The 13685-nt window shown below is 38.2% G+C and overlaps 1 protein-coding gene across 1 annotated transcript in view; it reads right to left on the minus strand.

The window, feature by feature from the left end:
- Positions 1–13685, minus strand: part of pde11a (phosphodiesterase 11a) — a 44436-nt gene that overhangs the window by 8176 nt on the left and 22575 nt on the right. The window contains exons 6-14 of the mRNA XM_057335710.1: positions 10592–10724; positions 10290–10365; positions 7304–7371; positions 5741–5833; positions 5495–5545; positions 4439–4585; positions 2835–2942; positions 2291–2400; positions 2111–2201 (exon numbers count right to left, since the gene is read on the minus strand). Of these exons, the coding sequence (XP_057191693.1) occupies positions 2111–2201; positions 2291–2400; positions 2835–2942; positions 4439–4585; positions 5495–5545; positions 5741–5833; positions 7304–7371; positions 10290–10365; positions 10592–10724 (877 nt within the window). The remainder of the gene's footprint in view (positions 1–2110; positions 2202–2290; positions 2401–2834; positions 2943–4438; positions 4586–5494; positions 5546–5740; positions 5834–7303; positions 7372–10289; positions 10366–10591; positions 10725–13685) is intronic.

A 13685-nucleotide genomic window follows, 5' to 3' on the forward strand; every position in this document is an offset into this window, starting at 1 on the left:
TGGTTTGTGTTTTTGTATAAGTAATCTCAAAAAGTTCTCTTAAAGTTATCAAGAAAAAAAATGTTTTTGCAGTAACGTTAAAAGTTAACACAGATTAAAGGTTCTTAAATTATGGTCACTTCTTAATGCTGTGTTAGCTAACGCCTTTGTGTTGTTGTTGTTGTTGTATTGTGTTAGTTGATCAATTATAATGTGTGGCTTTACACAACAGCACATAAAGGCCCGTTCAGATTGCCCGTGAATATTCGGTGCGAATGCTCGTCACGATAACGTTCTAGAACAAAAACAATAGATTCTTATGAAGCCTTTCATATAGACCGCGAATATTTTTTTAGTCTAGTGCGATGAATCTTTCCCCATTCTCAAAGCGAAGAAACGGACCGTCCAATAAGAATCGAGCATTTTACGTCACGCGCCTAGAGCCACTGAGGGCACACGGGGGCGCTAGAGGCTCAGAAAACTGTTGTGAGAGAATGGATGTCGAAATAAAAAAGTTGGCGGTACCTAATTTTCATAAGACCCGGTCCCACTGCCGTCCCGGGTCAACCGGGTACTGAAATTGTAAAAAGCGCTATATAAATAAAGTTGAGTTGAGTTGATGCCCTGTCTGACAGGTTGTCAGTCGGAAACTTTTTATAGACGCAATAAGACGTGATGAGCGGATAAGCGCGGCTCCGATCCACAAGAGATGCGCACAGAAATACTTCAGATTAAAGGTGCAGTGAACTAGGACCACAATTTGAACCCGAGCTTTTCTTATATAAGAGGGAATCATATTCAAGCGAACATCCTGTAAGTGTCAGACCTGAAAACGCCCTTGTTACTGAACTAACAACTGTTATTGACAGGGCCAGGAATGCACCTATCTATGAACACCGCCTCCACAGAAGAATATCAACGCCTACTTCTGGAGCCCCGCCCACTGGTTCGCGCATGACAGTACTGAACACGAGCTGCACGGAACCAGATAGAGCGAGTGTCAGCATCATGCCGTTAAAGATCGCAAAATACTGTATTGTGCAGTGCCTGGTTGTGGAAGAACACAGTCGCTATAACCTTCCTTCGGATTCCGACAGTAGGAATGCGTGGTTGAAGTTCATTTTTAAAGACGTTCCAGCTCACGCGGGGAAAACATTGAGCGTAAACTGTGAATGGTGCTAATGTGTAACCTAACGTTACGTCTCTAACCAAATTCACAGAAGGCTCCAACTTCGCAAACTGCTATCCAATCAAAGCGGTGGGCGTTTACTTATAATGTCTTCAATGCGGCACGCCCATTAAAACCGAGCGTTTGTAGAGCCGGCCTCAAAACCCAGGTAGAAAATAGCCTATTACTTATTGATTTTGATGTTTTAGAATGTAAAAATCACGCGAACGTCATAAGTAGACTTCATACAACAGTATAAAACAATAAACAAGCCCAGTTCATGACACCTTTAAAGAAAGCGTATGGTCCATTGACATCTAGCGGTTGAACTTGGTATCGCAGTCTAAATTCAAAATATTGGAGAGATAAGTTTAGTCAAGTATCGGTTCTTCTCGGTTTCTTTTGCTTGTTGTCAGAAATAATCTACAGGCGCTCTATTGTTTGTGAATGTGTACTGGAAGTTAAAGGCAGTCCACGAACACGCGCATGTGCAGTAACGCTTGTTTATGTTGTCGCTTTAAAACCGTCTCTAGCGGCCCACAGAATCAGCTGCTAATGAGGCATCTATGTATACGTCTATCTATGCCTCGACACACACTGACACTAACTGCAAAGCATTGTGGGAATAGGATTTATCAGATTAAAGAGCCGGGCAACTGCTCCCATTTCATTAAGATAGAGTTGAATTAATAACTGAATGTGTCTGCTGGTCAGTGAACGTGTAAATGATGACCGAAGCTCATTTATATGCTAATGACGGGACACAGATAAACACACTGGATGTGTACGAAGCAATGATACACATAGTCAACATCTGTCACTCACAGCGATGGCTCATTGATTCAACTCTCTCTCAGTTTCTCCTGCAAACTAATTCTTTGGTAAGTTTGGGTGACACACAGTCTGTATATTTGACTTTAGGATGCACTGTTTATGGGTGGAGGTTTGAAGACTCAGGTTTACCTCGCTCTGCAGGATCATGACAGCGTGATTGAAGTGATGATGTTCCAGCGTGGCTGATGTCCCGTACAGGAGCGAGAGAGCCGAGCCTGTCCTGAGACACACACTCGTGTTAGTCTATATATTCTGAGGATCTGAAGTGTTTTGTTCAGAGTTTATCTCAGACTGATGGTTCAATCTCACTTGGCTTGGAAGGCGTTGTTGGTCCCTCTGTGGTCCAAATCATGACAAATGCAGCCGACTATCAAAGCCAGAATCTCCATCTGTGACAGTGTCTCCTGGAAACCAGCCGTCTGAAAACACACACACCAAAATACTGATTGAGAGTCTGGGGAAAAAAGTATTTTCTTCAAATACTTTCAAAACTCTGATCATTTATAAATGCTTTGGTATGGCAGTTTGTTTTCTTGCTTATGGAATCTAACACGTGGATTGATTTTTCCCTGTACTTAACATCAACCTGCCAAGGGACTACAGATGAAAATTAGCCAGTGTTGGCATTTTACATATTGTATGTATTATTAATAAATACATACAAATAAAACAATAAAGATGCTACAAACACATGCACATCAATGCTTCATTACTGATCTTCATTTTGGTCATTTCAATTGTGCTATTTTTTCACAATTGAAACAAACGTATATCTGGGATGAGAACAAATGTCGGACGGGATTGATTTTGGCCTCTTAATGCTGATGTCAGAACATCACTGTGGTTTACTCACTGTCAGCATTGAGAACATGCACTGGCAAACATTGAATGCGTGTCTCCAGTTGTGATACAGAACCATGCGGTAGTTCTTCCTCACTGTCAACAGCCACCGACAGAGAGTCTGGAAAGATAATCAAGACATTAGTTCATGTAAGGAGAGGAGAGTGTTCACAACTATATTATGACACAGTAACAGGTTTGTTTTGGTCCTCTAATTCAATGGGACAATCGAACCCTGCTGAGAAAAACACAACAGAACCCTGCCCAAAACACTATAGAAAATTGAGTGGCTTTAATGGTTATAATGGGAATTGTACTGGTGTCTACTGATATGTGATGGATTCTGTTGGTGGGGAGTTATCTGGCACATATTGGAATAATGGCCAAAAAATCTTTAATGGGTTTAATAGAAAAAGCGAATGGTTCATAACGGTCTTTTCATGGAAACCATTCGAATTTCTGTGATGGTTTCTATTGTTTTTTTAAACGAATGTTTAATTTCAAAATCTATAGCTTGCCTTTAGTATTTGCATATTTATATATTTAGCAGACACTTCATAAGCATACTGTAGTACACAAAGCTATGATTATTCGAGATGCACAGATACTCAATTTCTCCACCGATACCCGAGTGATATCTGCCGATATCGATAACTTTCTGAATGTTATTAATTCATATTGCTATTGAACATCAGACTGGTGATGCTTACAGAACACAAATGTATCGCATTTTCCTGTCCTCTTTTGATTGACAGGATATATCAGCCCTGATCGTCAGCTGTTTTTAAACTATTGATATATCGGTGCATCTCTAGTACTTCTACGTGACATAACTATCATTTAAAACACATGAATTTATATAGTTGAGATGACACACATCGATCGATACAGCCATTTTGTTGGATTTCTGATCTGCCAATAGAATTGCTTCGGGGTCTAAGAGGGGACAGGATTTTACGGGGGGAACTGAATCTTGCACTATATCTTTGGTTCTCTGTTCACATGAGCTCTACATGCTGCTTTTTTACACACAAAGCTTAAAGTGACAGTTCACCCAAAAATGAAAATTCTGTCATCATTTACTCACCTTGTGTAATTGCACCTGTATAAATGACTTTGTTCCGATAAACACAGAGAAAGATATTTGGAAGAATGTTAGTCATTTTCAGTTCCAGGACATCATTGACTACCAAAGTAGGAAGAATTAAATGGTAGCCAAAGGTGCACCAGAACTCTTTGTTTTCCTAAATTCTTCAAAATATCTCATTATGTTTTCAACAGAATAAAAAAAGTCCTACTGTTGTAGTGGATGATGTCCCATAACTGAATATTGCAAACATTCTTCCAAATATCTTTCTCTGTGTTTATTGGAACAAAGACATTTATACAGGTTTGAAACAACCAGAGGGTGAGTAAATGATGAAAGATTTTTCATGTTCGGATGAACTGTTCCTTTAATGCTTCATATCAACTAACATATTTTGTCTGAAATGTAAGTGCTGTTGTACTGAATATTAGCACAGCACTGATATCCCGCAGGATTCTTGCATTTTATTTAGTACACCCGGACTCTTCCGTGATGTTGCCGAATGAAGAAATAAATCAACATTTGTGCACCTCATAGTCTATCTTGAATTTCTGCAGCATTCCCAACTCTATAAACATGCGCAGAGCTGCAGTGATCATGGCATCCACGTCCAGAGAGAAGTCATCGAACGACAGTTTATCAATGCATAGCTCACACACCAGAGGGATGTTTGCTGCCTGTGGAAAACAACAACCACGAGAGAGAGCGAGAGAGAGCGAGAGAGACAGAGACAGAGAGAGATACAGAGAGTGAGACAGTGAGAGAGAGAGAGATTCTGTTCTGTGAATGAAATAAAACAAGGGTCAAAGCGTTCTCTGAGTGTTAATCCTCACAGCCGTCTTAATGACGCACTACAAACATATTCACACACACATTCTACAGATATCTCACAACAATTGTTGTTCCGCATTACAGAAAAAGGCACAAATAAATGAGATCAGTAATATGTGCTTTGAGCCGTTTTCACACTGAACAAAAATAATACAAAAGTCAAGAGGATGAAGTTGAGTTATGAGAAACTATGAAATAAAGCGTCTCTGGCTCAGTAGTCAGTAAACAGTCATTTATCATCAGTTTTCTGTCTTCAATTCCTAAAACAATGAGTCTTCTCAACCTGAAATCATGTACTGTTCTAATTCTTCTTCGAAAGAAGAATGCGATGCAGCATAAAGTGATGAATTGTCTTTTTTTTTTGATCATTTATTTCCTCAGCGCTTACACAGAAATCAGGGGGTGGTTGTATATTTAGTGTAGTATTTCTGGACTTGGAGTTCTCACATGCTGCCACTCGATGAAGTGCTACAGGAGCCTCCGGCCAAATCCAGTTAACACATAAAAAAGAGCATTCACAAGAAAATGAACACATGATGATGAATGAGACCAAAGAAATCCACAGCGACCGTATCAATAATGCACAAACACTGATGAGATATTGAAGAGCTTTGCAACAGAGGCGGACGATTCACAGTCTGAGATATCATGAATCAAAGCGTTCCCTATCGACACACATCTGATGAGACACTCCAGCACAACTTCAATGTCACACATTCACTTTCTGAGGGGTGGAATAATGCATTCGTGTCTACCTTAAACTTATCCACTTCAGTCTTTGAGCATGTGGCATGATATGACAACACCTATAGAGAAAACATCGAAGAAGAAGGTATTATAAAACAGTATTGCTAAAGCACTACATTACATTCATTCGTCTGAGTTTATCCAAAGCAACTCCAAAGTTCTGCATTTATTCAGTAACGTCTGCAGTATCGGGAAGCTGAAGCTTAAGTTCTTATACGTATCATACGAATGTGTATGTTTGTGGAGAAACGTACATCCAGAGCAACAGACTGTTTGGCCCAGGACTTCTTCACTTGGTCATACATAATTGTATTATTGATTCCAAGTCCACAGAAAATGACGAACGCCTAAAGAAAGAGAACGAGAAACAAGAGTCTATTTCCAAAGAACAAAATGATTTGGGTCTCCATTCACATTTTTGTTTTTTGCTCAGTACTAGTGCTTGGTTCTTTAAGAGTTGTACTATATGCAGTCGACAAAGACATTAAAACACTTTATTCATTTTATTAATAATAATAATTCGTTACATTCATATAGCGCTTTTCTGGGCACTCAAAGCGCTTTACATGGAAGGGGAAATCTCCTCAACCACCACCAAGCAGATACTGTACCTGACCCACATCACCATCTGTCGCGTATCAGTCTGAAGTGAATTACACTAAATATAACTGTATCTTTCTCAAACTTCAGCAATATGCTGCTTAAGACACTTTGCTCCACTATGTAATGTAATGAAAAAAACTCCTAAATAAATCAATTTAAAGCGGGACCGTGACAAAGAACCATATTGCATCTGTTGTACATTTATGTCTCAAATCTAATGATCCTTCACTTAAGTAAAGTGAATAATTCTAATAATCCAATAATTTACTCCTTACCACCATTATATTTTTCTCTGTACAGTATTTGTCCATCTTATTATTATTGCACAAACTTCACAAGGGGAAACTGAACTGGGACCCTTTGAACTGCTCGTGCTAAATATTTTGTATTCTAAGATGCTATAACAAACATAACAAAAGTGTTTATTTCTCCCAGTGTTGCTATTGGGCAAATATCATACAGATATAATAAATACAACAAATGCTACTTTTTTGACTGTTTATCATTTTAAAAGGTATAGTATATGGAGGACCAAATCTGCAATCATTAAAACATAAATATTTAAAAAAATATGAATAAATTGGCTTGATTTAAAAAATATCTAAATGTAGCCATGAAGTTATTTTTGTATTACCTTTTTTCTATTATTTCCTGCATTTACATTTAACTTTCTGTTTATTATTTAATGTATTTTTATTTTATAGTTATTTATACTGTATGTTTCCCATTTGCATTCATTTCCATATTTAAGTTTCCACAATTATTTACTGATGGGGTTTAATTAGATTTTTTTTGAAGAGTTTATTTGCAAAATCATGTTTTTTATTGTGTTATCAAACCCAACTGCAGTTTGGTTGATTTTAATACGAATGCACAATAAACAACATGATTTTTGAACATTTTTTAAACAGTTATTTGTTTTGCAAATTAACTCTTTATTTATTTTGGTATTATCAAGTGATTTATTCCTTTATTTATTTCCCTATTACTGAATTTATTTGTTTATTTATTATTATTATTGCAGTTTGTTCCTCCAATTAACAAAACAAAAGTGTACACAAACCCAGAGTTTCTCTTTACATTCACATTCTCAATTCACATGACAAATGAAGTGCGTCACACATTTCAAATATAGTATTCAAATAGAAGCATCAATTCTCAAACTGCTCTGAGAGCCGGAGTGAGAGAGATCTCAAAGATGATTCATGTCATACCTCAAACAGCCTCTGATCCAAATCATCAAACGGTTTCCCATCCAATCTGTTCAAGACCTGAGCCACACCTGTACACGACACACATGAACACTGGATAACCATAATGTAGACTTTCACTCAACCTTTCACACCAACAACAAAAGATGGGTTTGAAAACCTTTCTTTACGTTGATCAAATTCGATCAAATGTATGATTAGATATGCTTTGAGCATTGTTCGAATTGTTTACCTCCAGTCTAGTTTTTTGTTTGAAGCGTTCATTATTCATTTAGAGGGAACCAAGTTCTAAATGATTTATAGTTGCAGTGTGGTTTACTGAAAATTGTAAACGTGGTTGTGTTTTAAACAAGAGACTGCTGGTTATACCATGCCATCAATACATACCATATAAAAGTACATGTATTTGATCATTTCCAAATAATTATTTTCTCTCGAAACCACTGCTTTACATTCGCCAGTAATCCCCAGCTCTCTATGTGTCTAATTAAACAGTGTGATGTGTTTCAGTGTGTAATTAAAATGACTACACACACACACACAGAGAGAGAGAGAGAGAGATCATCCACCCCTCCACATCACCACCATCTCATTACAGTCAGTCATAAACACACAGTTTGCTTTGGACACAGAGCTCTAGTGTAACACAATACTATAGATCTCACTCTCTGCTCTCCATCACATCAAGACTGTTTTCATGTTCTACTAAATGATGTCCTGGAGAAAATCAAGCTAGTGTACAATTCATAACATGAACCTGGATTCATTCTTTGAAGTAGTTGATTTTGCTTCCGGTTCATTCATCGCTCTGAAAATGGTTAAGAGCGCACTGCACTCTGTGAAATATTATTGCATGAAATGTGCTCTTGTTGTTGACCTCGATCATTCTTCATTTCCACACAGAAAACACTATATATACAATACAAGAATACTGTAGTAATATGAAGAATGTCTTTCTGAACAGACATGAGCTCAAATATGGTTTAGATGCACTCAGTGCAGAGATTCTTTCACAAACACGTTATTTTTAAACAACAGTACAAAATGATTGTGAGTCTAGCAGAAAGATGAAGAAAATGCGTGAGATGCGAGGAGAGGGAGAGGGATCTTTTGAATGAAAACATCATGATTTCTTCTACTGCCTGTTTGTGCCATAATGACTTTCAGTGCCTGACAGAATCCTCCTACACACACACACACATACACACACACATGTTGGGTTTCCATGTTTTATGGGGACATTCCATAGACGCAATGGTTTTTATACTGTACAAACTGTATCTCATATTCCCTACCCCTACCCCTAACAATCACACACAACTGTCTGCTCTTTTACATTTTCACAAAAGTTCATTCTGTATGATTTATAAGCTTGTTTCCTCATGGGGACAAAAAAATGTCCCCACAAGGACAAGGGTTTTGGATATTGCCATCTTTGTGGGGACATTTTGTGGGGACATTTTAAATACCGTAGGGTTTACCCTTCACACACACAAGCACACACATTTTCACCCACGCACGCTGCACTGAGCACAACATCACACACGCTGACCTGACACACATTCAAACACACAGTATCGTACACCCACAGATTTCTTCTCTGTTAATATCACAAAGTCTTTGACTAAACATCATAAGGTCTGATCCACACTGCGCATCATTCAGACCCTGAACCGTTCAGACAGAAGAGATCACGTGACTGACATGTGAATCAACCAATCACAGACGCTTTCATTTTACAGTGCCATTCAGGGGTGGGTTATCTGAAATGATATATTTTTAATCAATTTTAACAATAGTTATTCCCTGGGAACACAGAAAACACCAGAAAAATGTGTATGGATTCTGTGATGAGAATTTCTGCTTGTCCAAAAGTAACAATTATTATTTAAGAGTACAAGTCAGAATATGAAGAGTTTATTTCCAAAATGAAATAACTCTGTTTTTAAAATTGTCAAAAATCATGATTTTTTCCAATTAATATCAATCAAACTGCAGTCGGTTTGTTTTGATTTAAGCCATAATAACTCAAAAAACAGCGAACTAACACAATAAAACACAATAAAAACATGATAACAAAAAACGTGATTTTTTATCTCATTTTGGATACAAACTCTTCATATGTAGTTCTGCATGCTTATGTGCTAATAAATGCCACAACCATGATATTTCATTATATTAGATATAAATCCACTAAAATTGGACACATTTAGGTCTAGAGAAATGAACCAAATGTCAGTCAAATTTATATTTAATTTTGTTTATCATGTGCTTTCTCTTTTTTTGAAATACAGTACCTCTTAAAGGGGTTATCCACCCAAAAATGTACAAATGTCTTTGTTTTGATGAACACAGAAAGATATTTGGAAGAATGTTAGCAACTGACAGTTCTGGGACATCACTCACTACCACAGTAGGAAAAATTAAAATGGTAGTCAAACTGTCAGTTGCTAACATTCTTCCAAATATCTTTCTCTGTGTTCATCAAAACATCCGCCCAGGGATTCCCCAGGGTCCTAGAGCACACAGGTCATGCGCATGCGCACTTTTCAAAAGACAGCGCTTCTATTTTCTTGACAAACTAAAAGATGTCAAATTGAATTTGTATACCTTTAGAATGATGGATGTGGAATGCGCTGCGTGTTGCTTTGATCAAAAGCTTGATGCATGTAAGTCTACAAGTCATAATAACAAGGAACAATGCTCTAGACCTGTACTTCCAACCACGCAACTTTTGCGATTGATCGTTGGAATGATGGTTTCGGGAAACACGTGAATGGTTGAACTATGCTGGGACGATGGAACTTGCGACCCGAGTTGGCTAACGATGCTTTTGGGAAACGCACCCCAGAATGGAACTGGTGATCTCAACCACTTTTGTGAGCACATTTGTGCGGATGTGTCGTCTGAGACGTTCAGTAACAGCAACATAAATCAACTGTCAAACTGAACATGAATGAAACACTGAGAGTTTAGCTGGATAACTTACCTATGATTTGATGGTTACTGTTCCAGATAGGGACACAAAGAACTGAGCGAATATGAAAGCCAGAGAACTGATCCGCCTGAGGAGAAACACACAATGCTCTGACTGTAAACTCATAAGACACTGTGTTATATAACATTGTGCTCTTGGCCTTTACAGATGATATACAACAGCTGACAGAGGTCAAAGGTCATGCTCTCTAAAGGATTATCCAAAGCCTGTGATGTCACTGTAACTTGTTTTTATTATTTGGCATTGTCCCCCAAACACGTTGATTTGTTTATTTCTTCATGTCATGACCTTACCTCAGCGTCGAAGCGCGGGTCTTGGTAGGCATCACTGATGTTCACGGGCAGTCCGGTGGAGGCGACCAGCTCGGCTATACTGTTATTAATCAGCCAATCAGAGTAGGAGGATTTTTCCATGCTGTCCTTGAAGCTGTGCACGGGACAGAAAAGAGGAAGTGACACGACAATCTCCCTCCTCCACACGAGACGATCCGCAACCATGTATACACAAGAGTATGATTTACAATTAACCAAAATTAGTTTTGTGCATAATTCTTAACACATGTAAATGCTAAAACGACAAGCTTCTATCCTACATTCTACTACACTTTCATTCAGAATCTGAATACAGTAGCCAATACAAGTTAAAGTAAAAATCTAAGAAAGCTTAGAGAGTTTTCCCAGCTATCCATGTTTTTTTTAAAAAAAAAAAAAATTAAAAAAAAAAAAAATTAAAATCAATAAAAATAAAAAATAAAAAAAAAAAAAAAATACAAAACTTTTTGTTCAAAATGTTGTATATTTAAAGAAACCTACCCACATTCAAGAGGTGATAAAAACGAACAAATGAAGACGGAATAAAATGTTCAGAAATGTAAGAAAATCTTTGGGGGCCTTCAGTTTCTCTTCAAATGATAAAAAATGAGCACTTTCCCCGAAAACTGCTGAATTTGTTTTAATGTGATTTGCAGTCGTGTTCACAATGAGCATAAAATTCTCCGTAATTCCCACAAAAACCCATCTCAGAAGTGACAGAGTAATGACGTGTAATTTGCATCTTTGCACAGTGTACAGTGTATATAAATGGCCTTTGAATCTCTCGCGATGAATCTGCCAGAGACCGGCGCAGTTTGATGGTAAATCTACAGGAACAAGTTCAACGACTGGAGATTCGAGCACATGGTAACACTTCCTACTAAACTCCACATGACACCTGTAACATCCGAGCACAGTTCAGAGCAAGCAGTCGTCCAGAGAGGAAGTGATGTCGAGGTCTACGTGTCGATCGGCCGCCGCGCGTCACTCCCTCTCCGGTAATTTCCATCTAACAAACTTTCCCAGAATTTTAATGAGGCTCCGTGGAGAGTAGAGAAGCGATGAGAAGCTCAGAGGCTCTGACTCTCTTAAACGCCCACGTGCAGCAGAGGAAGAAGAGAGAAAGTCCTGATGTGGCCTCTCCATCTCTCTCTTTAATCTCTCTCACGTGCTTCATTCACATCCGTGCGCTCCGAGCTGAGAAACGTCTGATCTAACGCCCCGAACATCACGCCGCCTGACGGATGATGTAATGAAAGAAATGAACGAGTGTGTGTTGTGTCTGTGAGTGTGTGCCCGTTTGGCCGCGAGCTGTTTCACAGCACATCGCAGGACAAATCTTTCTTCCATAATGGCTCCGGCAGAACCTTCAGAGAACCAAACGCCCGCGTGAAATAAAGCAAACAACACACATCGCTTAGAGGAAATCCCCTGTGAAGAACAGGCATACACAAATGCCATCGCGTCAAACATTATTACACTTTCCATCTTTTAGTTTTCAGAGTGATCGTCGGTCTCTAAACGTTCATTCACAAGCTCATGTGATACATAATAAAAGTAATGAGGAGTTTACACATTAGACTCTGTTTAAAGGCATAGTTCACTTGAAAATGACCATTCTTTCATAATTTATTGACCCTCATGTCACTCCAAACATGTATGAAGAGAAAATATTTTGAAAAATGTTTTTGACCAAACAACTTGAACCCCATTGACTTCCATTGCATGAACACAAAACCACATTTTTCAAAATATCTTCTTTTATGTTCCACAGAAGAAAGAGGTTTAAAAACCATATGATGGTAAATCCATGTTTTTTTGGTGAACTATCCTGTTTAATGAGTTTACTTGAGACCACCTCTCTAAAGTGTTCTTTTCTTCCACAGAGAAAAACAAACGCGGAGATTGAGTAAATATTGGCAGATGTTTCAATGAACACTTTCTTGAATTGAAGTGCACTTTAAACCTCCGGCGACTATGGTGTGCAGTGTTTTGGGTTATCTCTGAGAGATGTTCTCTGATAGAGATGAACATTAGAGGAACATTAGACAGGTGCAGAGAATGAGAGCGAGGGGTGTAAGATCTCCCTACGCCCCATCAATGACATCATAAAACCTGTGCGCTTCACTGTCATTGGCTGCACGGTCACATAAAGCAGACCTATCTCACACACACCAACAACTTCTGCTCTTGGCACCCCATTGGGCAAACGCTTGCAGATCTGCGGCTTTGTGTGTTTGTTTGTGTGTGTTGTTTTTAAGAGCTGAGCTCAGGGCTTTGAGACTCCACGAGTGCTGAGCACTGGACACACTGAAGCTCTGAGTGTGGGCTGCAGATAACAGATATCACACAATAACCCTGACCTACAGCCTCCAGAGCTGAGACTCATCAATCACAACACCTCCTGACCGCACACACACACACACAAAAATAACAGCAACACAAATCCCCCGTACACATAAAATACACCACTTGAGCCTGTAAAAAAACAACCCCATTTGTGTAAGCACAGCAATAATTATGTTTTAATGTTAAGTACCCAATGGCTGCCATTAAAAAATAACAGCGTTTTGAAACTACACAATCTACAATACAAATACATTCCTAATTTCTTTCAATAGCACCACAACTAAATCACAGATAAACTAGTAAATATACCACAAACTACACTGTTTATTTTACAGACATTTTCTGGGTTTTGTAAAAAAACTGAAATTTTTCATGTATTTTTTCAAATACAGACAAAACATAAAATTACACAAAAAGACTGCAAATTTGCAAGAAAAAACAGGAAACATGTAATTTTACAGAAAAAATATGTTACGTTTTTTTCTGCCGTCCCAGCTGCCAGAAAATATCTGTTTTTTATGAGATTTTCTTACAATGTACATCACAAATACAGTAGCACCTCAAACTACATTACAAGTACATCTATGCAACTACATTGCAGATAGACTAGCAACACAAACTACATCTCAAATGCACCAGAAACAACATCGAGGATAGATTAGAAAAACATTGCAGATATAATAGCAACACTTACTACATCACAGATAGAATATAAAGGCAAACTACA

This window comes from Triplophysa rosa, linkage group LG6 (genome assembly GCF_024868665.1).
Source record: "Triplophysa rosa linkage group LG6, Trosa_1v2, whole genome shotgun sequence".
Taxonomy (NCBI): domain Eukaryota; kingdom Metazoa; phylum Chordata; class Actinopteri; order Cypriniformes; family Nemacheilidae; genus Triplophysa; species Triplophysa rosa.